At 43.8% G+C, this 27804-nt stretch overlaps 1 protein-coding gene and 1 pseudogene across 6 annotated transcripts in view; one reads left to right on the forward strand and one right to left on the reverse strand.

The window, feature by feature from the left end:
* The first annotated feature begins 443 nt into the window (after positions 1–443).
* Positions 444–2883, forward strand: LOC105490619 (BTB/POZ domain-containing protein 7 pseudogene; annotated as a pseudogene).
* A 6580-nt stretch (positions 2884–9463) lies between these two features.
* LOC105490617 (optineurin) overlaps positions 9464–27804 on the reverse strand; it is a 47026-nt gene continuing 28685 nt past the window's right edge. For 5 of the 6 annotated variants that reach the window (XM_011756419.3, XM_011756426.3, XM_071070481.1 and 2 more), the window contains 3 exons: positions 24819–24949; positions 23101–23180; positions 19900–20077 (listed from right to left, as the gene is read on the reverse strand). In XM_011756419.3, coding sequence (XP_011754721.1) covers positions 19956–20077; positions 23101–23180; positions 24819–24949 — 333 coding nt within the window. In that variant the 3' untranslated portion in view covers positions 19900–19955. Of the gene's footprint in view, positions 9661–19899; positions 20078–23100; positions 23181–24818; positions 24950–27804 lie in introns of those variants that run through there. The other variant, XM_011756420.3, reaches the window with a different exon arrangement.

Consider the following 27804-nt stretch of genomic DNA (forward strand, 5'->3'; position numbering starts at 1 on the left):
CTACTGACAGGAGAGGAGAGGGCAGCGGCGGCGGTAGGAGGAGGATGGGGCGGGGTGCTGACCCCGGTGCCCACGGCGGTGCTGGTGGCGGAGGCGGGGGAGGCGACGGCAGCGGTCCCTGCGGCAGCAGCAGCAGCGGCGGGAGGAGCCTCCGGGTTGGTTGAACTGTGGTTGCGGAACCCATGGAACACGAAGGGCAGACTGTATAATAAACCCTTTAGGATCCTTGCTGTGTAGTTCTTACAGAATGTACAGTCCGTGTCTCTGGCTGCCCACAGTCTTTCACACTTCCAGTGGTATGCACTGAAGTAAAAGTCTAATGGCCCTGTTCTCATAGAAATGAATGAAAAGAGGCACCTGGATCCAGGGTTGAAGCTTCCTAACGGCCTCTGGGATTATACTCTGGAGAACCTGCAGATGGAATGCCTGAGTGACTGAGGAAAATGGGTGCTAATGCATCTCATTATCTTCATTCATGTTCCCCGAGGGTAGGGGGAAATTCACAGGCCCAGTAGACTTTGATAGGAACGTCATCCTATTCTCAGCAAGGCTGAGAATTTCGGTTGCAAACCGAAATTGTATATAGCCTTGACCATGGCCATAAGAAACCACAAGACAAAAAAAAAAAAAAAAAAAAAAAAGGAGGACTTCTGGCCCTGCCACCTTAATTAAGCGTCGAAAATCTGATAGGTCTGCCGATCATGCCAAGCAGCTGCGAGAACTCCTCTCTGGGTGGGATGTTAGAGACGTCAATGCTTTAGTGGAGGAATATGAGGGAACGCCAGCATTAAAGGAGCTTTCTCTACAAGCCAGTTTGGCTAGGCCGGAAACCCGGACATTGCAGAAAGATACGAATGATCTTTATGAGTACAAGTATCGTACTGATGTAGATTTCATATTTCAAGAAACTTGTTATTCTGTTCATTGTGCCATTTTGGCAGCAAGGTGTCCATTTTTTAAAACGCTGCTTTCTTCCTCACCTGAGTATGGGGCAGAGATAATAATGGACATCAATACAGCTGGTATTTTTTTTTTTTTTTTTTTTTTTGAGACGGAGTCTCGCTGTGTCGCCCAGGCTGGAGTGCAATGGCCGGATCTCAGCTCACTGCAAGCTCCGCCTCCCGGGTTCACGCCATTCTCCTGCCTCAGCCTCCCGAGTAGCTGGGACTACAGGCGCCCGCCACCTCGCCCGGCTAGTTTTTTGTATTTTTTTAAGTAGAGACGAGGTTTCACCGGGTTAGCCAGGATGGTCTCGATCTCCTGACCTCGTGATCCACCCGTCTCGGCCTCCCAAAGTGCTGGGATTACAGGCTTGAGCCACCGCGCCCAGCCAATACAGCTGGTATTGATATGCCCATGTTTTCTGCTTTTTTTTTTTTTTTTTTTTTTTTGAGACGGAGTCTCGCTCTGTGGCCCAGGCTGGAGTGCAGTGGCCGGATCTCAGCTCACTGCAAGCTCCGCCTCCCGGGTTTACGCCATTCTCCTGCCTCAGCCTCCCGAGTAGCTGGGACTACAGGCGCCCGCCACCTCGCCCGGCTAGGTTTTTGTATTTTTTAGTAAAGACGGGGTTTCACCGTGTTAGCCAGGATGGTCTCGATCTCCTGACCTCGTGATCCGCCCGTCTCGGCCTCCCAAAGTGCTGGGATTACAGGCTTGAGCCACCGCGCCCGGCCTCTGCTTTCTTATACTACCTTTATACAGGAGAGTTTGGAATGCAGGACTCAGGGTTTCAAAATGTGGATATCCTTGTTCAGCTTAGTGAAGAATTCCCTTGATGTAGATATGCGTGGACTCTTTGATTACATGTGTTATTATGATGTCGTCCTTAGTTTTTTTCAGACTCTGAACTGGTTGAAGCTTTTGGTGGAAATCAGAACTGTTTAGATGAAGAGCTCAAAGCCCACAAGGCTGTTATTTCTGCACAGTCCCCATTTTTTCAAAATTTATTACAAAGGAGGATACGAACTGGTGAAGAAATCACAGACCGAACTTTGAGGACTCCCACAAGAATTATATTAGATGAGTCCATTATACCAAAAAAATATGCAAAAGTGATATTACACTGTATGTATACCGACATGGTGGACCTCTCTGTTTTGCACTGTAGCCCCTCTGTGGGGAGTCTCAGTGAAGTTCAGGCTCTTGTTGCAGAGAAGTCCAACATGACCAGGGCAGAAGCAGCCATGGAACTTTACCACATAGCACCGTTCTTGGAATTTAACATGCTTGCACAAGGTATGAAGTTCTGGTTTTTAATTTTGATTTCTAGAATTACGTATTTATCTTCCAAACTGAAAACACAACTAGAATAGTCTATGATTTCAGTGTTTGGGATGTTACAGGGTCAGTTTTTTTGAACCTTCAGTTATGACATCTGAGACAGATTGAGCATCATTATCAATGCGGTTCTTTATTTACTATTAAAATCATGCATTCGATACTACAAAAAAATACATATATATAAAATGAAGTGATGGGGGTTTTTTCCTCCCAGAAAAATGCACACTCATACACTCAAGTTTGTGTACGCCCTTTCAAGGGATACGGGTGTTCTCCTGAAGCCCATCTACAGACACCTCTCCAAATTAAGAACTTCTGGTGCAAAACGTCAGAACCCTGGGGAGCACAAACATTTGAGGGTTAAGCAGCTGAAGCAAAGAAGAGAAGCCAAAGACAGGAACCAAGTGGGAGCAGTCAGGGTAGATCAGAAAGCAGAACCGGCCCTAGCCTGAGGCAAGAGGGCACCCTGGCCTGGGCCTGCCCTTTGCAGGGCCCAGCTCTCCTCCTCTTCCAGCTGCACCCCTCCCTCAGGATGACCAGTCCCAGGGCCAAGGGGATGTATCCATCTGGATCCTGGGCAGCTCCATGTGGTCAAAGCTCTAGGTCCTAGGACCCTGGGATGTTTCACCCAGACAGCCCTGAGCCTGCTTCAGAGACCTGTGTGGGCCCCTGTCTCTGGTTGTCATTCCAAGGAGTGGCCATTCTGTGTGGGTGGAGGGTTGAGTGAGGGAAGGGAGCTTGGACAGCAGTCTGGGGTATCCCTACAATTGGGAGAGAGGCCAGCAAAGGCTGCATAGAACTCAGTCCTGGTGTTACAGGAAAGGGGTCCCGATCCAGACCCCAAGAGATGGTTCTTGGATCTCACACAAGAAAAAATTCAGGGTGAGTCCTCAGAGTAAAGTGAAAGCAAGTTTATTAAGAAAACAAAGGAATAGGCAGGGCGCCATGGCTCACGCCTGTAATCCCAGCACTTTGGGAGTCCAAGGCGGGTGGATCACGAGGTTAGAAGTTCCAGACCAGCCTTGCCAAGGTGGTGAAACCCCATCTCTACTAAAAATACAAAAATTAGCCAGGCGCGGTGGCGGGTGCCTATAATCCCAGCTACTCAGGAGGCTGAGGCAGGAGAATCGCTTGAACCCGGTAGGCAGAGGTTCCAGTGAGCCAAGATCGCGCCACTGCACTCTAGCCAGGGCAACAGAGCAAGACTCCATCTCAAAAATGAAAAGAATGGATATTCCATAGACAGAGCAGCCCTGAAGGCTGCTGATTGCCAATTTTTATGATTATTTACTGATGATATGCTAAACAAGGACTGGATAATTCATGTCTCCTCTTTTTAGACCATATAGGGTAATTTCCTGATGTTGCCATGGCATTTGTAAACTGTCCTGGTGCTGGCGGTACTGTAGCAATGAGGACGACCAGAGATCACTCTCGTTGCCATCTTGGTTTTGGCCGGCTTCTTTACTGCAACCTGTTTTATCAGTAAGGTCTTTATGACCTGTATCTTGTGCCAACCTCCCATCTCACCCTGTGACTTAGAATGCCTTAACCATCTGGGAATGCAGCCCACTAGGTCTCAGCCTTATTGTACCCAGCTCCCATTCAAGATGGAGTTGCTCTGTTTCACACGCCTTTGACACTGGTAGGAAGAGAAGAAGCGTTTGCAGGACTCGGGCCCACTTCTCCTTAAGCTGTTATGTTACAGTGTGAAACTCCAAGGAGATTTGTTAGTTTTACCTATAAACTTACAAATTTTACACATAGAAGATGTGGGCCTATGTCTGTATTCTTGCCCCGGGGCTTTTCCGATGTAAAGGGGTGGGCCTGTGGGAAAATGATGGTACAGGACACCGGGGAAGGAGAGTTTTAGGAAGGACATGGCAAACGTCACTGCAGCAGGACAGTGGTGCATCCTGGAGCCTGGTCTCTGGGTCAGCAGCAGCAGTGTCACCCGGGAACCTGTTAGAACTCGCATGCTGGGCCTCATTCCAGAGCCTCAGAAGCACGGACTCTGGGGTGGGACCCAGCATTGCATGTTCTGCCTTTGGAAGGTTTCGTCGCTGTATATATAGCGGTGGTTCATACTTCAGAGGACATCAGAATCACCAGGAGGGCCTTGGAAACATGGTGCAGAGCAAGACAGTGAAACAGGCAGGAGAGGGGAGAAGGTGAGTTGGCCTCAGGCCTCCTTCCCCCAAATGCCTCTGGCTTATATTGCTAAGCCCCTCTCCTTGTCACTTCTGCCAATATGGGGAAATTCCTCATCCCTGCATCCAATTATCCTGCCTCTTAGACTGTGTCTCTTTCCTCTGGAACCCATCTACTCATCTACATCCTTGCTATGGCAAAACCCCGTTTCTACTAAAAATACAAAAATTAGCCAGGCATGGTGGCGGGTGCCTGTGGTCCCAGCTACTCGGGAGGCTGTTTTGTTTTGTTTTGCAAAACAAAACAAAACAAAAGCTGGGTGTGGTGGTGCATGCCTGTAATCCCAGCTACTCAGGAGGCTGAGGCAAGAGAATCACTTGAACCCGGAAGGTGGAGGTTGCAGTGAACCGAGATCACACCACTGCACTCCGGCCTGGGAGACAGAGAGAGACTCCGTCTCAAAAAATAATAAAAAAAAAGAAAAATGCCGGGCGCGGTGGCTCACGCCTGTAATCCCAGCACTTTGGGAGGCTGAGACGGGCGGATTACGAGGTCAGGAGATCGAGACCATCCTGGCTAACACAGTGAAACCCCGTCTCTACTAAAAAATACAAAAAACTAGCCGGGTGAGGTGGCGGGCGCCTGTAGTCCCAGCTACTCGGGAGGCTAAAGCAGGAGAATGGTGTAAACCTGGGAGGCGGAGCTTGCAGTGAGCTGAGATGCGGCCACTGCACTCCAGCCTGGGCGACAGAGTGAGACTCCGTCTCAAAAAAAAAAAAAAAAAAAAAGAAAAATTAGCTGGGTGTGGTGGCAGATGCCTGTAATCCCAGCTACTCGGGAGGCTGAGGCAGGAGAGTTGCTTGAACTTGGGAGGCGGAGGATGCAGTAAGCCAAGATCATGCCATTGCACTCCAGCCTGGGCAACAGAGAAAGACTCTGTCTCAAAAAATAAATAAATAAATAAAAATAAAAATAAATAAATAAATAAATAAATAAAAGCTGCAACTAGGTGTCATATCCATTTTCCCCCACTGAATTAATGATGGCATAATACATTTACTATTTCCTTAAAAATAATCCAAGTTAGCCCTTTCCTTATGGGTCACATGGAAGTGTTAACCAATCTTTACAACAACCTTGATTTTCTGATGCAAACATAAATTTTAGGTGTGTTCATATTAAATAATCTTATAGTTCAAAGTTTTTTTCATTAAAAAAAAAAATAGACTTAATTTTTTTTTAGAGCAGCTTCAGGATTACAGAGAAATCAGCAGGAAGTTCCCGAATAGCCCCTTCCACACACACACAGTTTCCCTTCTTACTAACATCTTGCATTAATGTGGGACATTTGTTACAACTGATAAATCAATATCAATACATTATTATTAATGACAGTCCACAGTTCATTAGGGTTCACTCTTTATGCTGTACAGTTCTATGGGTTTTGACAATGGCATCCACCATTACAGTCTCCTACAGTGTGGTTTCACTGCCCTAGAAGTCTCCCTCCCCACAATTCTTGGCGATCACTGCCATCTCCATAGGTTTGCTTTTTGCATTGTCAGATGGTTGGAATCATACAGAAATCATACTTTTTCAGAATGGCTTCTTTCACTTAGCAATCTGCATTTTAAAAAGTGCAAGGAGGCCGGGCGCGGTGGCTCAAGCCTGTAATCCCAGCACTTTGGGAGGCCGAGACGGGCGGATCATGAGGTCAGGAGATCGAGACCATCCTGGCTAACACGGTGAAACCCCGTCTCTACTAAAAATACAGAAAACTAGCCGGGCGAGGTGGCGGGCGCCTGTAGTCCCAGCTACTCGGGAGGCTGAGGCAGGAGAATGGCGTGAACCCGGGGGAGCGGAGCTTGCAGTGAGCCGAGATCGCGCCACTGCACTCCAGCCTGGGGCACAGAGCAAGACTCCGCGTCAAAAAAAAAAAAAAAAAAAAAAAAAAGTGCAAGGAATTCCACCCCAAAATATGACTCCTTGGCATAATGAGCATTTTGAATTAAAAGCCCTTACAGATTGATAGGACTTGGAAGAGACTTTCCTCCTAACCACACGAAGACCTGACAGATCCACCAAGAAGAACAAGGGTTTTTTTCTCCCATGTTATTTCATTGTCTATTGCAGGAATGATAATCAAGAATGTAACCAGACTTGGACTAACCTTTTTACAAAATGTCTCTCAGGCTCATTCATTTTCCAGAGAGAAACATTTACAAGTCAGTCTCTGTCCCCCACTAAGTATCCATTCATCCTCCCTAGTAATCAATTACTACCCCTCAACAGAATTACCCATATTCCCCATCCCCACCTCCCTTCTGGCATGAGGTTATGTAAGTATTTGGGCCCCACTGGGATACTGGGTAATCACTCTGTGATTCTCTCCACATACATGGCTAAATAAATTCGTATGCTTTTCCTATTTATTTATTTATTTATTTATTTATTTTATTCTATTTTTGTGAGACGGAGTATCGCTCTTATTGCCCAGGTTGGAGTACAATGGCGCGATTTTGGCTCACCGCAACCTCCACCTCCCAGATTCAAGCAATTCTCCTGCCTCAGCCTCCCAAGTAGCTGGGATTACAGGCATGCCCCACCATGCCCGGCTAATTTTGAATTTTTAGTAGAGACGGGGTTTCTTCATGTTGGTCAGGCTGGTCTCGAACTCCTGACCTCAGGTGATCCGCCCACCTTGGCCTCCCAAAGTGCTGGGATTACAGGCGTGAACCACTGCACCCGGCTTACCTTTTACTAATCTGCCTTTCATTTCATCAGTTTTGTAGTTTTCCTCATACAGATCTTAAATGAACACTCTGGAATACCAAAGTATTCCATTTTTGGGTACTAATGCAAGTAGTACTATGTTTTATATCTCAAGGGGCAATGATTCATTGTTGGTATACTGGTATTGGTAATTCGTATCTTGTCTCTTTTTCTTAGTTAACCTGGCTAGAAGTTCATCAATTTTATTGATTATTTCAAACCACCGGCCTCTGTTTTCTCTGTTGATTTCCTGGTTTGTTTCATTAATTTATGCTCTAATTTTTACTATTTTTTTTCTTCTGCTTATTTTGTACTTTGCTTTTCTTTCCTAGTTTTCTAGGCGGCAGCTTCTATTACTGATTTTAATCTTTTTTCTTTTCTACATATATATTCAATGCTACAAATTTCCCTCAAAACACTGTTTTCTCTGAATCCCACAAATTTTAATAGGTTATATTTCATTTAGCTTAAAATATTGCTTGAGACTTCTTCCTTAAACTATGTATTGCTTGTAGGTGTTTTTTGTTGTTGTTGTTGTTGTTGTTGTTGTTTTGAGACGGAGTCTCACTCTGTTGCCCAGGCTGGAGTGCAGTGGTGCAATCTTGGCTCATTGCAACTTCTGCCTCCCAGGTTCAAGCAATTCTCCTGCCTCAGTCTCCCAAGTAGCTGGGACTATAGGAGCACACCGCCACACCCAGCTAATTTTTTTGTATTTTAGTAGAGACGGGGTTTTACTATGTTGTCCAGGCTGGTCTCAAACTCCTGAATTCAGGCAATCTGCCTGCTCGGCTTCCCAAAGTGCTAAGGATTACAGGCATGAGCCACCATGCCCGGCCTGTAGGTGTATTGTTTAATCTCCATGCATTTTTGGAGTTTCCAGCTCTCTTTCTGTTATTGATTTCTCATTTAATTACATTTTGATGTGACAGCATACTTTGATTTCCATTGTTTTAAATTTGTTAAGCTGCATTTTATGGACCAGAATGTGGCCTATCTTGGTGAATATTCTGTATGAGCATGAGAAGAATGTAAATTCTGCTATATGCAGAGTATGAAGTATTCTGTAGGTGTCAATTAGATCTAGTAGACTGATAGTGTTTAATATAGTTTGGATACCTGTCCCCTCTAAATTTCATGTTGAAGTTTGATCCCTAGTTTGGAGGTGGGGCCTAGTGGGGGTGTCTGAGTTATGGGGGTGGATCCCTCATTAATGGCTTGGTGCCATCCTCATGGTAATGAGTTCTGACTCTAATAGTTTCTGGGAAAACCGATTGTTAAAAAGAGCCTGGCACCTACCTCCCTTCTCTCTCTTCCTTCCTCTCGCTATGCAATGCCTGCTTCCCTTTGCCTTCTGCCATGAGTGGAAGCAGCCTGAGGTCCTCATAGAAGCAGATGCTAGCCGGGTGCAGTGGCTCACGTCTGTAATCCCAGCCCTTTAGGAGGCTGAGGCAGGTGGATCACCTGAGATCAGGAGTTTGGGACCACCCATGGCGAAACCCCATCTCTACTAAAAACATAAAAATTAGCCAGGCGTGGTGGCATGTGCCTGTAATCCCAGCTACTTGGTAGGCTGAGGCAGGAGAATTGCTTGAACCCAGGAGGTGGAGGTTTCAGTGAGCCAAGATCACACCACTGCACTCCAGCCTTGGCGAGCAAGACTGCTTGTCAAAAAAAAAAAAAAAAAAAAAAAAAAAAAAAAAGCAGATGCTAATGCCATGCTTCTACAGTCTGCAGAAATGTGAGCCAAATAAACCTCTTTTCTTTATAAATTACCCAACCCCACACATTCCTTTATAGAAACACAAACTATGGCCAGGCGCGGTGGCTCAAGCTTGTAATCCCAGCACTTTGGGAGGCCGAGATGGGCGGATCACTAGGTCAGGAGATCGAGACCATCCTGGCTAACACGGTGAAACCCTGTCTCTACTAAAAAATACAAAAAACTAGCCGGGCGAGGTGGCGGGCGCCTGTAGTCCCAGCTACTCAGGAGGCTGAGACAGGAGAATGGCCTGAACCCGGGAGGCGGAGCTTGCAGTGAGCTGAGATCCGGCCACTGCACTCCAGCCTGGGCGACAGAGCGAGACTCCGTCTCAAAAAAAAAAAAAAAAAAAAAAAAGAAACACAAACTATGACAGTGTTGTTCAGTTCAACTCTGTCCTTACTAGTTTTCCATCTCTTGTATCTGTGAATTACAGAGGGTTTTTAAAGCCTCTGACTGTCAGTCTTCTCAAACTGCCATAACAAAATACCATAGTCTGGGTGGTTCAAACAACAGGAATTTATTTTTCACATCTCTGGAGACTAGATGTCAGGGGTCAGGGTGTGGGCAGGGTCAGAGTCTGATGAGGGCTCTTTCCTTGGGTTGCAGATAGTTGTTTCTTGCTGTGTCCTCACATGGCTTTTCCTTGGTGCATGCACACAGAGAGGCAGGAAGGGAGGGCTCCGTGGTGTGTCTTCCTGTAAAGGCACTAATTCCATTATCAAGGCCCCACCCTCATGACCTTATCTAAACAGAATTAACTCTTAAATGTCTCATCTCCAAATATCATCACACTGGGGGTTAGGGCTTCAACATATTAATTCTGGGGGACATATTTCAGTCCACAATAGCAACTATACTAATGAATTCATCTGTTTTTCCTTACAGTTCTATCAGTTTTTGCCTCATATGTCTTGACATTCCATTGTTAGGTGCAAACACATTCAGGATCGTTGTGTCTTCTTGGAGAATTGACCTCTTTATCATTATGTAATGTCCCTCTTTATCCTTGGTAATTTTCTTTGCTCTGAGGTTTCTTTGTCTGAAATTGATGTATCTACTCCAGGTTTGTTTTGATTAATGTTAGTATAATGTATCTTTCTCCATCTTTTTAATCTACATATGTCTTTATATTAAAAGTGAGTTTCTTGTCAATGACTTACAATTGGGTCTTGTTTTTTTTTTTTTTTTTTTTTTTTGAGATAGAGTCCCACTCTGTTGCCCACGCTGGAGTACAGTGGCATGATCTTAGCTCACCACAACCTCTGCCTCCCAAGTTCAAGTGATTCTCCTGCCTCAGCCTCCCCAGTAGCTGAGACTGCAGGTGTGCACCACCATGCCTGGCTAATTTTTGTATTTTTAGTAGAGACAGGGTTTCACTATGTTGGCCAGGCTGGTCTTGAACTCCAGACCTCGTGATCCACCTGTCTCGGCCTCCCAAAGTGTTGGGATTACAGGTGTGAGCCCCCGTGCCCGGCCTAGTCTTTTTTTTTTTTTTTTTTTTTAATCCACTCTAACAGTCTCTTTTAAAATTGATATCTTTAGACTACTGATGTTTAAAGTTACTATTGATATAACTGGAATAATGTCTACCATATTTATTATTTTCTATTTGTTGCCTTTAATCTTTTTTTATTGTTTTCCACTGTATTTCTGCCTTTTATGGTTTCAACTGAGCATTTTATATAATTTTCTCTCCTCTCTTAGCATATAAATTATACTAATATGTATCAGTTTCCTTCACCCTGAAGAACTTCTTTTAACATTTCTTGGAAGGGAAGAACTAATGGCACCAAATCCTCTTAATTACTGTTTGAAGAAGTCTATTTCTCCATCACTTTTGAAGGATAATGTCCATATGTAGAGAATTCTAAATTGGTGGTTGTTCTCGCTCAACATTTATTTCACTTTATTCTCTTCTTGCTTGCACGGTTTCTGGACAGAGGTCTGATGGTTCTTATTCTCGCTCCTCTCTACAGGTAAGGCTTTTCCCCTTTCTGGCTTCTTTCAAGATTTTCTCTGTCTTTGCTTTTCTATAGTTTGAATATGATATGCCTAGGTATAGATTTGGTTTTGTATTTATCATGCTTGGTATTTTCTGAGCTTCCTGGATCTGTGGATTGGTGTCTGTCATTAATTTTCGAAAATTCTCAGCCATTATTACTTCAAATACTTCGTTTTCTTCTCCTTCTGGTATTTCCATTATATGCATAACTTTTATAATTAACCCACGGTTCCTGAATATTCTGTTCTTTTCATTTATTCTTCTCTGTGCATTTCAGTTTTAGAAGTTTCTATTGACATTTCTTCAAGCTCACTGATTCTTTCCTTGGCCACGTCCAGTCTATTGATGAGTGCATCAGAAGCACTCTTCATTTCCATCAATGTTTTGATTTCTAGTATTTCTTTTTTATCCTTTCTTAAAATTTCCATCTCTGCCTTACATTACGCATCTTTCCTTGCATTTTAAACACTTTTCCTATTCGAACCCTTAGAGGATAAATCATAGTTATTTTAAATACCCAGTCTCATAGCTGTCATAACTGAGTCTGGTTCTGATGTTTGGTCTGTCTTTTCAAGTGGTGTGGGGTGTTTTCGTCTTTATGATGCCTTACAATATTTGTTGAAAGCCTGGCAAGATACACTGGTTAAAAGGAATGTGAGCAAACAGGCCTTTAGTGTGAAGTTTTACATTTATTTGACCAGGAGTTAGGATGTGTTTACTATTTGCTTTTTCCACAAGTATCAGAGGCTAAAATTTCCTCTGAAGTTACTGTTTTTGTCTTCCTTGTTGCTTTGGGTTTCCATACAGATATCCTCTTAAATAAGATGAGAGACACACAGTTTTTTCATTTGTAACCCTCTGTTATTATACAGGAGCCCTACTGATGTGGTGGTAATGCAGAGGGGAGGAGAAACATTCTACAATCCTATGATAAGAAGGTCTCAGTCTTTCAGTGAGCCTGTGCCTCTAGGCTGTGACCTTCAACAGTACATCTTAGGTTTCTCCCCACTCCCTCTTAGGTGACAGGAGGAAGCCTATGCAGGGCTGGGTTGGATATTTCCCTTCCTCCAGGTCAACAGGGTTTGATAAAACAATTTCTTCTAACACTAGGCCTTTTTAAGAGGAACAGAATGCTCTGCCATATTTCCAAATGGCTACTCCCACCCAGAGGCATGAGGGAATTTTTCTCCAGTCTTCACTTGAGAATCTGGCAAGACTCCTGGAGGTGAAAATCACAAAAGTATAAGAGTTCTGAGACTTGGCCCTCCAGGGGTTTCCAACTCTCAAGCTTGTCCACACGGAACTTCCAGCCATTCACCAATTAAGCTAGCTTACGTTTTTCTACCGTGGCACTGGCTCCAGTGGGGGTTTCTGCTTCTGAGCTTCGGATCTGGTAATCCTGCAACTCTCTGTATTATCCTGTCTTTCCAGTTTTGGGGATAGTGGTTTGCCCTGCAAGCTCAATTCACTGACAGACTTAAAAAGAGTTGTTGATATGCAATTTGTTCAGCCTTTTTCTTGCTGTGAGAACAGGAATGATGACTTCTCAGCTCCTCACTCAGACTGAGTCAAAGTTATTTTCTTTAAGACAGGGCTTTGTCTTTTTTTTTTTTTTTTTTTTTTTGAGACGGAGTCTTGCTCTGTCTCCCAGGCTGCAGTGTAGTGGCCAGATCTTGGCTCACTGCAAGCTCCGCCTCCCAGGTTTACGCCATTCTCCTGCCTCAGCCTCCCAAGTAGCTGGGACTACAGGCGCCCGCCACCACGCCTGGCTAGTTTTTTTGTATTTTTTAGTAGAGACGGGGTTTCACCGTGTTAGCCAGGATGGTCTCGATCTCCTGACATTGCGATCCACCCATCTCGGCCTCCCAGAGTGCTGGGATTACAGGCTTGAGCCACCACGCCCGGCCAAAGTTATTTTCAAATATAAAAGTTTAAGATAATATTTTAAAATAATTGTGTTAAATTTTTTTTTGCTTTTTTTTTTTTTGAGACAGTCTCACTCTGTCACCCAGGCTGGAATGCAGTGATGCAATCTTGGCTCTCAGCTCACTGAAACCTCCACCTCCTGGGTTCAAGTGATCCTCCCACCTCAGCCTCTCACATAGCTGGGATTACAAGTGTGCACAAGCATACCTGGCTAATTTTTGTATTTTTAGTAGAGACAGGGTTTCACCATGTTGGCCAGGCTCAACTCAAACACCTGACTTCAAGTGATCCACCTGTCTCCACCTCCCAAAGTGCTGGGATTACAGGCATAAGCCACTGTGCCTGGCTGTAACTCAGTTAAATTTTCATTGGCTCATTCATATTTCCTAGTTCCCAATCTTTCTATTGCTCCCATTTAATAAGACTTCAAGAATACAGCATGGACAGGGGTAGGGAAGGAAGATGGTGGCACCCAACAGCCAGTGAGGACAGAGGGACATGGGGATCTGAGGAGTGGCCAGTCTCTTGTGTTATGGCTATATCCCTTCACATGCTCTCCTCACGCCTCCTGACAGGTTAGGTAGGAGGATGTGTCTGGTATCTTGCAAGAAGAGCCATGCAGGAATCCCCTCACAGGTTCAGGCATGTTTTTAGGAATGCCAATAAGAAGTGGATTACATTTCAGCACTTTCGCTTCCTCAAATGCAGATATGTCACACAGCTGAACAGAAGCCTCAACCAGCAAGTAGAACCAAAGCCAGAACCAGTGGCATCTCCTTGCCTTGCAAAAACATCTTCGGGTCAAGCGAAACCAGAAATGTATTAGATAAAGACTTCTTCCAGCTCCTAACCTGTCTTCTTCCAGCTCCTATCTTCATCCAGAAAGCCAAATGAAAAGGAATTGACAGAACTAGAGTGTGCCTCAGTAATTACAGTTTCTTTTTCTTTTTCTTTTTTTTTTTGAGACAGAGTTTTGCTCTGTCACCCAAGATGGAGTGCAGTGGCACGATCTCGGCTCTTTGCACCTCCATCTCCTAAGTTCAAGCGATTCACCTGCCTCGGCCAGCCTCCCAAATAGCTGGGATTACAGGTGCATGCCACCACACTCGGCTAATTTTCGCATTTTTAGTCGAGATGGGGTTTCACCACGTTGGCCAGGCTGGTCTCGAACCCCTGACCTCAGGTGATCCACCCACCTCTGCCTTCCAAAGTGCTGGGATTACAGGCATGAGCCACTGCACCTGGCCTACAGTTTCAGTAGATGCAGGAAGAGAGACAAAAGAGAAGTAGTGGAAAGAGATGAAGATGCATGTGGATGATTTGCAAGGAAGCTTGGCTTGACTACCCAAAATCAAACACAGGTACTCTGTTTTTCTGATATAGTTAGATAGTTGAAATCTTACTTTTAGTTAAAAAGCTAATTTGATTGACTGCCCTGAAAGGAAAAATTTGGAACTGCAGTTCCTTCCCGTAATTTTCCTCTCTTTAACTGGGATTTGAAATCGAAGTTTCTGAAATCTATTTATACAGAATTGCAAATAATATTGCATTATAAGTATCAGACTAAAAGTCATCTCCTTTTCTTTTCCAGTTAAAGTTGAACATTTATCCTGCTAAAAAAAAAAAAAAAAAAAAAAAAGAGAGAGAGAGAGAGAAAGGAAGGAAGGAAGGAAGGAAGGAAGGAAGGAAGGAAGGAAGGAAGGAAAATCGGCAGCATTTACAAAAGAGAGATGGCAGAAGAGGAAGCCCCAGGCCCTCCTTCCCCGCCGGGAAGACACTGGTTCAACAATACATGGATGAATTCCCTTTGTGAGAAATCAAGAAAATAGTTAACAGGCTCCTCCACTCCAGATGAGCATGAAACCAGCTATGTAGGAGAACTCGTGACACCCCCTTGCCATAGCACCTCCTATGGCTCAGTGTGGCACAATCAGGAGAAAGCTCCCAGCTCCTGAGCTCTTCCTGGGGAGGCAAAGAGAAGACTAATGCCTATGCCCAATGTGCAGACTTTTCAGGGGGCTGTCTGAGGGATTCGTTTCTATCTTGCCTAAATTCAGGAACTGACTGAAAAAGGCACCAGTCTAGGGACCACTCAGAACAAAAGAGGAGACTGGGACTGGCATGTACTCTGTCACCATCCCCATTGCCCCAGCTCAGTGTGAAACAAGTGGGAGAAAACACCTGACTCTTGGCTTTCCCTGGGGAGGGAGAGTTGGAGCCTGAATCCAATTTCCAGTTTTTCAGGGGGTTTCCCAGGGGACTGTTTCTCTTGTCCTGAGCACTGAAAGGCTTGATAAACCATAGACGCCTGGAGACTACTGAGAATAACAGCGTGGCAGCTTGCTGCTGCTGTAGAGGATCTGCAGTCCAACAGAGGCCAATACATCTTGGCGGCCTCTCCTATATAGTGGAAAAGAGAAGAGCAAAGTGTGTCCAACATTCTGCCCTTTTGGGAGGCTGTCTGAGGGACTCGTTTCTATTTTGTCTTGGAGTGCTGATAGAACACAGCATACTGTAGATGCCTGGGTGGGGGGGCACTAGGAAAGAGAGAGAGCTGGGTGACCTGACCTGCTACTGCTCCAGGACTCATGGTATAGCATACAGAGGTTGATACAGCTCAGCCAGTCTGTATCAAGAGGCTCAGCCAGCCTCTCCCTTGTGGAGGGAACGAGACTAGTGGAGCGTGTGTCCGATGTTCTGGCTTTTAAGGGGCTTATCAGGGAACTGGTTCTATCTTGCCCAACTTAGAGTTTTGACAGAACCTGGAATGCTCTAGAGAGAGATCTGGAGGCTGCTGAGAATAAGATAAGGAGTGCTGGATGGCTTGTGGCAGCTCCAGAAAATACGCAGTGCTGCCGGCAGACACCAGAAGGAACAAGAGGCTACAGATTCTGAAAAAAGAGACCAGCAAATCTACTTGAACATTGGCATGCACAGGTCTGGAGGGATGGATCTATGGAAGAGGTCGGGGAGATCCCAGAATCTCTAGCCAAGATGATCAGTAAAGATCTTTCCCTGTATGAAGTCAGTCCCTAAAGACTGGAAGACACAGTTATTTTTCAAATACATGGATCCCAACACAAAATCACAAGACACATGAAGAAACATGTGAGAATATGGCCCAAAGAGGCAAATGAAATCTCTAGAGACTGATCCCAAGAACTAATGGTCTATGAATAATAACCTGAAAAAAATTCAAAAGATGTTCAGTGAGCTCAGGAAAATGATGTATGAACAAAATGAGAGTATCCATAAAGAGAGTATAAAAAAGAACCAAACAGAAATGTTGGCAGTGAAGAGTAAATTGAAAAATTTATTAGAGGGGTTCAACAGCAGATTTGACAAAGCAGAAGAAAGAGTAAACTCAGAGACAGGTTATCTGAAATGATCCAGTCAGTGGATCAAAAAGGAAAAATAATTTAAAAATGATAAAAGTCTAAGGAACTTCTGGGACACCAGTAACTGGACCAATATAAACACTATGGGAATTTAAGAAGAAATAGAAAAAGGGACAGAAAGCTTCTTTAAAAAAATAATGGCTCGGCCGGGCGCGGTGGCTCAAGCCTGTAATCCCAGCACTTTGGGAGGCCGAGACGGGCGGATCACGAGGTCAGGAGATCGAGATCATCCTGGCTAACACGGTGAAACCACGTCTCTACTAAAAAATACAAAAAAACTAGCCGGGCGTGGTGGCGGGCGCCTGTAGTCCCAGCTACTCGGGAGGCTGAGGCAGGAGAATGGCGTGAACCCGGGAGGCGAAGCTTGCAGTGAGCCGAGATCGTGCCACTGCACTCCAGCCTGGGAGACAGAGCGAGACGCCTTCTCAAAAAAAAAAAAAAAAAATAATAATAATAATAATAATAATGGCTCAAAATTTCCCAAATCTGGGGGAGAACACAGACATCCAGATTTGAGAATTCCAAAGGACTCCAACTAGAATGAACCCAAAGATATCCACACTGAGTCATTTCAAAATCAAAAAGCAACTTGTCACGAACAAGGGATCCTTCATAAAACAGTGGATTTCATAGCAGAAACCTTGCCAGATGGCCAGAAGGGAGTGAGATAATATATTCAGTGCAGAAGGAGACAAACTGCCAAGTAAGACATACTATGTCCAGTCAAACTGTCCTTCAAAAATGAAAGAGAAATAGACTTTCCTAGGCAAATAAAGCTTAGGGACTTCATCACCGCTTGATTTATCTTCAAGGGGAGAAAGGGATTCCTCTCACACCAATAATCCTAGCACTTTGGGAGGCTGAGGCGGGAGGACTGCTTGAGCCTAGAAATTTGAGACCAGCCTGAGAAGCATTGTGAGACCCCATTTCTACAAAAAAATTCTTTTAAAAAATAGCCTGTGGTACCCGCTACTCAGAAGGCTGACGGTTTACAAGAAATCTATTATTGTGTAGCAAATAGCCCGGCCATTGGGCTAGGGGCACCCACGTTGCCTCTCTGTGATGTGGATTGGGTTAATGAAGAGGCTTGCTTTCAAATACCTTATACCACCCTCGAGCAGAGTCCCCATGGCTCTTCTACCTTATGTTTCCCAGGATAACACGAGAGTGTCGGCAAATGGAACGGTGCTCAGCAGGTGGAGGCACGGGACCAGGGGCCTGGGGGGAGGGTAGTAAGGGGAAAATGAGTGGCAAAGGCCTGATTTTCCAGGTGCTTTTGCCTGAAACCTTCATCCAGGAAGTTATGCTTTGAGTGAGGGAGCTATGTTAAATGAAATAAGTCAGTTACAGAAGGAAAAATACTATGTAATTCCACTTATGGGAGGTATGTAAATTAGTGAAACTCATAGAAGCAGAAAGGAGAGTGGTGGTTGCCAGGGACTGGGGAGGGGAGAATGGGGGCTCAGTTCAATGGGTGGAGAGTTTCATTCATGCAGGATGAAAAAGTTCTAGAGATCTGCTGAACAACAATGTACACACAGTTAACAATACCATCCAGGATAGACACAAACTTGTTAAGAGTGTAATCTTCAACTATGTGTTTTTACCACACACAGACACAAAATTCCTAGGAGGTATAGTTAACTGGTCACATGGAACAGAGACTTTGAAGGGATATCAGACTAAATAAATGAGGTAAGATGTGCACAGAGTTTATAAGCTATTTTCCAAGCTGGAAACAACAGCCTTAATTTAAACTGACTACATGAAATTGCCTTCATTTGTAATTCTTCCAACTATTAAACAAACGATTTGGTCACAAGCTTAATAAGTCCATTCATGTTATTATTTCAGAGCTGGATTGGCTGGATATTTCAACTTGAACAAAGTAAAAGAATTATGTCCAACAACTTTAAATGTGAAACCATTTGGTTTCCTTCTCTATTTAGGAGACTATAGAAATATATTTCCTCCAGTGTAAGATGATAAGGGAAAAAATTTACATTAGAAACCATAACAAAGAAAAGTAAAAATGTCAGAGTTACTTTAGAAATGTCTTTAACAAATATTCTCCCTGAGGTGTGATAGGGGACTTGTTTAATCGAAATTGCTGTTGAATTTGTATCATGTGTTCTCTCGGCATGAAGATATAATGAACTATTTTGATTCTTATTGAAGTGTGTGTGTATAGTCAAGTTTGTCTAGGAGAGATTCTTAGGACAAATTTAAACAAAAGAGATCTTTTAATTTTCTCTTAAATGCTTTAGTATCTCAATGCATAAATACACTGTTTACTTTTACACCTGGTCCAGTGTTATTCACTCCTGGCAAATTGTAGACTTACAAAACAAGGCAAATCCCTACCTATTCACCTTCTCAGCAAGGATGACTTCTAATTCAAACAGCACATAATGGGCTCTAGTAAAGGGATTTGCTCATATTCATAGAACTAATGAAAGATATATGACTAAGTATTCAGCTTAAAGGAAGCCAAATGAGTTTAATACAGAAAATATACACATGATGATATTAATCATATATAAACAATGTAAAAGATTCATAAGCAAAATTTTATTTTGCAATCACTAATTCTTGTGATTATGAAGATATAACCTAACCTAGGAAGAAAATAGGCAGCTGTTCTTTTTAGAAATTAATTATCTACTCTACAAGCCCATAGGCCTGCAGGTACAATGAAAGAATGAAGGTAACTTCTTTACACTGTGAATGGGTAAAGAGATCCAGTGAGGTCAATGTTATCTATTTCATCGATGCCAATATTTTTTCACTTGTGGTGACATTAAGTAAAGCCTCACAGTGCCTCTGTGAAAACTTCGGTACAATTATTGTGGCTGCAAATAAAACTACAACATACACACATAACCTCCAATAGATCCATTTTAAATGAAGAAACATAACAATATAGTTCATTTTTTAAAATGCTTCAAAAACATTTTTCTTGATTAAATCTGTGGCCACTTCATTGTTCCTGCATCCCTAAAAGGTTCTTAAAATTAATCAGTGAGGTTTCTTCCATCTAACTACATGAACTTTGTTGCATGATGTCACATGCTAGCTAACTGCATGAGCAGTGCAGCTGCTGGCATCAACCAAACATAAAAAATACTAAAGTTATCATCAGAAGAGTGGTAGGTAAGGATTTTACTTTGCGAGTTGATAGAACTCCACCAAAGGTGTTCTACGTAGAACAGGTACGTTTTCTTTTCTTTTCTTTTTTTTTTTTTTTTTTGAGGCGGAGTTGCGCTCTGTCACCCAGGCTGGCGTGCAGTGGTGTCGTCTGGGCTCACTGCAACCTCCACTTCCCAGGTTCAAGCGATTCTCCTGCCTCAACCTCCCAAGTAGCTGGGACTACAGGCGTCCACCACCATGCTCGGCTAATTTTTGTAATTTTGGTAGAGACAGAGTTTTACCATGTTGGCCAGGCTGGTCTCAAACTCCTGACCCCAAGTGATCCACCCACCTCGGTCTCCCAAAGTGCTGGGATTACAGGCATGAGCCAGCGCACCCGGACTGTTTTCTTTCTTTTAAAACAATAATAATGAGGTAAAATATTTGAGTGAAAAACAAATAACACAGAAGGACAACTCTTGGAGGAAAAAATCTGACATTTACCAACAGTTTTGGGGAGGTGACACATCAACACCTAAATGATGCAGTCCATCACGTGAATCTGTAGCGTGTCGATGTCAGGCAGAACCTCTCCACACTTGGGGCAGGAATGAATCGGAATATTCCGCTGTTGCTGCCAGTCCCTGTCCTCAGTTCCTGTGAGTAAGTAGGAAATTAAGTATCATTCCATTAGTTCCATTTTGCAGGCAGTGTTGTTTGTTTCACTTGAAGAACAGACGGTGAATTTTAACATCAGTTCAACTTTGTATTCAATATGTAGTGGGACATGAGCCCAGGTGTTTGGTCTTTAACTAAAGTCATCATGATGCATATAAAGAAAAATCTCTCCAAATGATACCTGCTTCCCTATTATTTTAGGATTTTTTTTTTTTTCTTCGAGACAGAGTCTCGCTGTCATCCAGGCTGGAGTGCAGTGGCACGATCTTGGCTCACTGCAACCTCCGCCTCCCGGCTTCAAGTGATCCTCCTGCCTTGGCCTCCTGAGTAGCCGGGATTACAGGTGTGCACCACCACGCCCAGCTAATTTTTGTATTTTTAGTAGAGATGGAGTTTTGCCATGTTGGCCAGACTGGTCTTGAACTCCTGACCTCATGATCCGCCCACCTCAGCCTCCCAAAGTGCTGGGATTACTGGCGTGAGCCACCGTGCCTGGCCTGCTTTAGGATTTTTTTTCTTTTCTTTTCTTTTTTTTTTCTTGACAGATGGAGTCTCACTCTGTCTCCCAGGCTAGAGTGCAGTGGCACAATTGTAGCTCACTGCAACCTCTAACTCCTGGGATCCAGTGACCCTCCTGCCTCAGCTTCCTGAATAGCTGGGACTATAGGCACATGCCACCACAGCAGGCTAGTTTTTAAAATTTTTGTAGGGATGGGATCTCACTATGTTGCCCAGGCTGGTTCTGAACTCCTGGCCTCAACTGATCCTCCCATCTCAATCTCCCATGTACCGGGATTACAGGTGTATTGGTGCATTCTTTTAGGATTTAAACTGTATTCCAGTTTCAAGGTATGTGAAAATACATGGTTTCAGTTCTAGGTACAGGACAATGCATGTTCTAATAAATACTAGGATATCTGAGAGAAGAAAAGGGATAAATGAGGATATAAGCAAAAGAGGGAGGGAATGTGGAGAAAGAAATCCACAGAGCCCAGGAGAGGTCTCCTAGAACAGAGTGTACCTTCCCAGAAGCAGAGGCAATCATCTCATTTGTTCAGCAGACACTTTTGAGTCCTCTGGGATGTATAGAGACACTGCCATGTGCTGGGAGACAGACGTGGTGGAGAAGCCAGGCAGGAGATGTGGCAGCAGTGGCGTGGCAAGGTGTTAGGCACGAGTGTTAGCCAGGTTAGGTGCAAGGGCGTCCATGGGAGAAAGGGAAGGGCCCCTAGTTTAGATCTCGGTGCAGGAAGTCCTCCTAGATGAGACCGATTAACTTGAGAGGGGCCTTGAGAATGAACAGGAGTTATCTACGTAAATTTAACAAGGAGGAATGACGGAACAACGCACCCTGTCATTTCCCCAAGTTTTGGAGTAGTACTGAGGTTCAAGCCTCAATCACAACATGTCTGAAATAAGCCCTGACTCTAGCTAAGTCCTGGATCCATACAAACTGCAGGAAATTATTTCTGGTTCCCAGGCATCTCTCTGTTCTGATCTTTCTGGACCAACGCAAACCATCTTGGTTTTTTGGTCTCAGCATAGACTTTGGTTTGGCCCTCAAAATGTTTGTTTTTGGAGACAACCTTTATTTGCTTCTAAGTACATTACTTGGATGTAGTAACATGTATGAATATTTGAGATTGTGTTCAGCAGCCTTAAGAAGCATTTCTGAAGTTATATGTATTAATCATAAAGCATGATTTCTAAAGCAGGGAGCTTTCTAATCACCTCACTGCCAGAGAAGAGGGGTCAGGATCTGGGGCTGCCTCTGCTGTCTGACTCCCAGCATAAGCAGAGCGTCTTGCACATCCTGAAGGACTCAAAAGTATCTGCTGAATAAATGAAACCATTGCCTCTGCTTCTGAGAAGGTACATTCTGTTCTGGGAGACCTCTCTGGGGTGGGTGGATCACCTAAGGTCAGGAGTTCAAGACCAGCCTGGCCAACATGGCAAAACTCTGTCTCAACTGAAAATACAAAATTAGTCAGGCGTGGTGGCGTGCACCTGTAATCCCAGCTACTTGGGAGGCTGAGGCAGGAGAATCGCTAGAACCCCAGAGGTGGAGGTTGCAGTGAGCCACGGCCATGCCACTGCACTCCAGCCTGGGCAAGAGAGTAGGACCCTGTCTCAAAATAAAAACAGAAATAAAAATAAAGTACTTAAATATCTACCTAGAACACAAAAACACCTGTAAAACAGCAGATCGATACCAACATAGAGGAATAAAGTACTTTGGAAGTTCAAAATGGAAACAGTTCATGGAGATGGAGTTTGAAATAGATTTTAAAGATGGGGTCAGAGGTCACCAGAAAGAGACTGGAGGAAGACAGGAATATGCATAAGAAAAGGGCGTCTATGTGAAGGGCACAAATACAAGCAAATACAGGCTCTTAGGACAAGTTCAAGGGGATGATTTAGTCTGGCTAATATCTGTAAGAGAACAGAGGGAGACACGGTTTAAAAGTGTGGCTGTAGGCCGGGCACAGTGGCTCGCGCCTGTAATCCTGGTGCTTTGGGAGGCCGAGGCAGGCAGATCAGTTGAGGTCAGGAGTTCAAGACCAGCCTGGCCAACACGGTGAAACCCCATCTCTATTAAAAATACAAAAATTAGCAGGGTGTGGCAACGCACACCTGTAATTCCAGCTACTCAGGAGGCTGAGGAAGAAGAATCGCTGGAACCCAGGAAGCAGAGGTTTCAGTGAGCCGAGATCTCGCCATTGCACTCCAGCCTGGACAACAGAGCGAGATTCTGTCTCAAAAAAAAAAAAAAAAGAAAAAGTGTGGCTGTGCCAGGCACCCTCTGGCAGGGTGAAGGGTCTGGTCGGGATTTGGTGGGTAATGGAGGGAGATAGGAGAGCTGTGGAAATGAGACTGACGGGTGCTGTATTTTTGGTGCCTTGATTTGGAATCCATTGTAGAGAATGAAGTGGAAGTTTTCTTCAAGCATCTTTTTCATAGGATAGCTATTCCCTGGAAAGCCAGGATCACACAGGACTTACCTCTTTGAACAAGGTAAGCCTGCTGGTCGGGGTCACTTGTTCTCGCCCCATGACGACTCTGCATCTCCATCAAGGACTGCCTGCCGGGATGAAAAGCAACACGACGTGTGATGTTCTACAACCCCGAAACATGACAACGGTGAACAGACAGTCAACAGAAGTGGGGAAAAAAGACTCAGCCTACACTGCCAAGGTTCATAAAAACCAGACTAATTCTAGTGTTAAATACTATTGGCACTAGGAGACTACGTTGTGAAAGTAAATAATTACGGTTAAAAATATCAGGAAATAGGCCGGGCGCGGTGGCTCAAGACTGTAATCCCAGCACTTTGGGAGGCCGAGACGGGCGGATCACGAGGTCAGGAAATCGAGACCATCCTGGCGAACACAGTGAAACCCCGTCTCTACTAAAAAATACAAAAAACTAGCCGGGCGTGGTGGCGGGCGCCTGTAGTCCCAGCTACTCGGGAGGCTGAGGCAGGAGAATGGCGTGAACCCGGGAGGCGGAGTTTGCAGTGAGCCGAGATCGCGCCACTGCACTCCAGCCTGGGCGACAGAGCGAGACTCTGTCTCAAAAAATAAATAAATAAATAAATAAATCAGGAAATAACCCAACTGTCATCAACAGGAAACTGATTAGAAAGAAGTGGCATACTTATGAATCAAAATACTCACAGCAATGAAGTATAATAAATTACATCTGCACATATCAACAGAGAGCTCAAAATCACAATATTATGTAAAGTAGGTTGGAGAACAATACCTATAGTGATCATTTGGTAACTTAAACACAGAGAAATCAATATTAGCTGGTTTTGAGATGAGATTTAGGGGTGTGTGTATGTGATATGTAAAAGTATAAAACAGATGGGGAAGCTACCCACGAAATTCCTAACAGCACAAGGTAAAGGAAGAAAGGAATATAATGATGGATGGGGAACAAAGGAGACTTCAACTCTATCTACAATTCCCTTTTTCCTTTAGTAAAAAAATACTTGGAGCAAATACAAGCCGCTGTCAATGCAGGATGGGGTACATAGTAGAGTCTGTTATTTTATTCTCTGTATTTTGCTGTGTTTTATAACTTTCTCAAAATAAATTTCTAAAAGTCAGAAGTAATTTTTGGCAGTATTTTTAAAAGTATATTCAGGAATTTAAAGTGCTATGAATATTTCATCCATGACAATGGCAAGATAAGCTCATTGGGACACGTGACATTATTGTTAGAAGTGCATGATGGCACGCACTTGCAGTTCCAGCTACTCGGGAGGCTGAGGCACGAGGATCACCTGAGCCCAGGAAGCTGAGGATGCAGTGAACCATGATCATGCCACTGCACTCCAGCCTGGGTGACAGGAGTGAGACCCTGCCTCAAAAAACAAAACAAAACAACACATTTTAAAAATCAAAATCCTTGCTTATCAAAAAGCAAGGAGCTTGATCAAGCTCCCACAAGTCTCTGTCAAGCTTTCCTGTAAGACAAACTAAGTGTTGGGAACATGGTCACATGAAGCGTAAGTGAAGCAATTATTATTTATTTTTCAGACAGGGGACTCGCTCTGTCACCCAGGCTGGAGTGCAGTGGCGCAAACACAGCTCATTGCAGCCTCAACTTACGCAGAGCTATTCTTATAGTTCAAATCAGGAGCGTCTTTGGACAGGCACCCCTTCTCCAGCCATGTTGATGTGAGCTCTGGGTCCTCCTCTCTTTTCCTTACCTGCCTCCATCTTCGAAAGCATCATTCTCTTTCAGCAAAACTGCCAGCTGCAATGCCAGTTGCTCCTTTTCCTCATGAATTTTCTCTCTTGCTGCTCTTTCAGCATGAAAATCAGAACAGTAAACTTCCATCTGTTAGAGGAAAAAAAGATACAGAAGTTAGTACCCAGATGAATGCAGATTCTCTACAGTGTTTATGCCATGAAGCGGTAGTGCTGTATCCTTATTGAACAGTAGCGCTTGTGAATCACAGATGCATCATCCTGTGAGAAAACAGTATATGACCATGACTTTCCAGGTACATTCCAATAGCAGATACAAGCTGTGTTTGTGTGTGTGCTTTAAACAACACAAATCCCACAACTGCACTGATATAGGTAGTTTAAATACTGTAGGTACCATTAATTCAGCAAAATTATCTGGACTTTTAGATAATAAACAATTCAGGATCAACTTAATACAGTAAATGGTTTGTTCATTCTGCCAAGTGTATTTATGAAGGCTGGTCTTAAGCTAAATTTAAAAGAATCATCATCACAAATAGACGCTATTTATTAAATTCCAAACATGTGTGGGGTCCTATGTTGGGTGCTTTACATTTACTATCTTACTTTACCTTATGAAAAAATCCTGAGAATATAGACTTGCTATCCTCATTTTACAAACTTAATGGCTCTTCATCTTGGGAAAATTTGTTAAGCGGCCAAATCAGCATTTGAACCTGACAGAAGACCATTTCCCATGGACTTTTCCATATTCAATCCACGTCCCCTGTGTGGTCACCAGCCTCCTAAGATGGCTCCAGTGATCCTTGCCTCTTGGTATTCATCACCTTGTATGTTTCCCTCTCACAGTGAATAAAGCCAATCTGTGTAACCTCTAGGATACTACAGAAGTGATGGTGTACGGCTTCTGAGACTAGGTCACAAAAGACACTGTCACTCCTTGCTCTCTGGTGGATCACTTGCTTTGGGGGAAGCTAGCTGTCACGACATGAGGGCACCCAAGCATCCCTCTGGAGGGGACCACATGGCGAGGAAGTGAGGCCTCCTGCTGACAGCCTGGGCAACATAGCAAAACTTCAACTCTACTAAAAATACAAAAAATTAGCTGGGCATGATGGCATGCACTTGTAGTTCCAGCTACTCGGGAGGTTGAGGCACGAGGATCCCCTGAGCCCAGGAAATTCAGGCTGCAGTGAAGCACGATCATGTGACTGCACGCCAGCCTGGGTGACAGGAGTGCGACCCTGCCTCAAAACAAAACAACACATTTTAAAAATCAAATAATTGTTTTAAAATTATAAATAACAAAACACTTAATAGTGTTTTAATATTTAATGATGTCAGCTGAGTGAACTGTTCCATTGGTATTGGAATTTAATACTAATTTTTAACTTTCTATGTTTAAAATTTGCTTTTCAAATTTGCTGGTTCTGAGATATAAATTATTATCCATTATTTTAAAAGTAAAAGTAATAAAAATCTAAATATTCTATCAAAACTATCGTTACTTAAAAGTGTGTAATAAAGAGATCATTTTAAGGGATTTCCTGTCAATTGTGAGTGCTTCAGCATCTCACAGTGTCAGTGATGGATCATGGGTGTTTTGGAGTATGACTTAAATTCGATTTAGTCTCACTTCTATCACTTACTAGCTTTGAGCCAGTAAGAATAGAGTCTTTGTTTTGTCCATTCCTATATCCCTGGCAGTAAAAACAGTGTTTGACATATTATAAGTGCTCAAAAAAGGAGTTATTGGGCCGGGCGCGGTGGCTCACGCCTGTAATCCCAGCACTTTGGGAGGCCGAGGCGGGCGGATCACGAGGTCAGGAGATCGAGACCATCCTGGCTAATATGGTGAAACCCCATCTCTACTAAAAAAAGTACAAAAAATTAGCCGGGCGTGGTGGCAGGCACCTATAGTCCCAGCTACTTGGGAGGCTGAGGCAGGAGAATGGCGTGAATCCAGGAGGCGGAGTTTGCAGTGAGCCGAGATCACACCACTGCACTCCAGCCTGGGCAACTGAGCAAGACTGTCTCAAAAAAAAAAAAAAAAAAAAAAGGAGTTATTGAATGAATGAGCAAGAGTATCCATCAAGATAAAACAAATATCTATGTTTAAAATGGGCGAAAATACATGACCGCAGCAGAGTGGAAGAACCCCATAACATGAGTTACCCAAGCAAGGAAATGCTCTGAAGAGCTAAGAATGCAGGCTGAGGCTCTATTAAAGCTGTAAGTACCAGTCAACTGCCTGCATTTCACAGGGGTCAGCTACTCTGGGTATTTGGTGATAATGAGTCTATACGTAGGGAATAACAAACTGCTGACATTAGTATATTAAAAAATAACATGTTTACCTTCATCAGATTGGCCAAGGTTTTTAAAATAATACAAGAATATGAGGACATAGGAGTGCTTATCTTTTGGTGAGAGTATAATTTTGGTTAGGCATTTTTGGAAGACAGCTTGGTATATTTATTTAACTGGAAAATGGACCTAACTTATGATCCAGCCATTCAATTTGATGCTGGCAGGGCACAGTGGTTCACGCTTGTAATCCCAGCACTTTGGGAGGCTGAGGCGGGCGGATCATGAGGTCAAGTGTTTGAGACCATTCCGGCCAACGTGGTGAAACCCCATCTCTACTAAAAATACAAAAATTAGCTGGGCGTGGTGGCGCACGCCTGTAGTCCCAGCTACTCGGGAGGCTGAGGCAGGAGAATGGCTTGAACCTGGGAGGTGGAGGTTAGAGTGAGCCGAGATCGCACCACTGCACTCCAGCCTGGTGACAAAGCTAGACTCCTCTCAAAAAAAAAAAAAAAGTTTGATGCTTTATAATAAGACAGCATGGTACCAGAGCAAAGATATATGAGTAGATCAATAAAATAGAACACAATCCAGAAACAGACTCATGTACATGTTGACACAAGTTGTGATGAAGAGGGCAGCAGAGCACTTAAGAAAAGATGGCTTAAATGGTAC

This window comes from Macaca nemestrina, chromosome 9 (assembly GCF_043159975.1).
Source record: "Macaca nemestrina isolate mMacNem1 chromosome 9, mMacNem.hap1, whole genome shotgun sequence".
Classification (NCBI taxonomy): domain Eukaryota; kingdom Metazoa; phylum Chordata; class Mammalia; order Primates; family Cercopithecidae; genus Macaca; species Macaca nemestrina.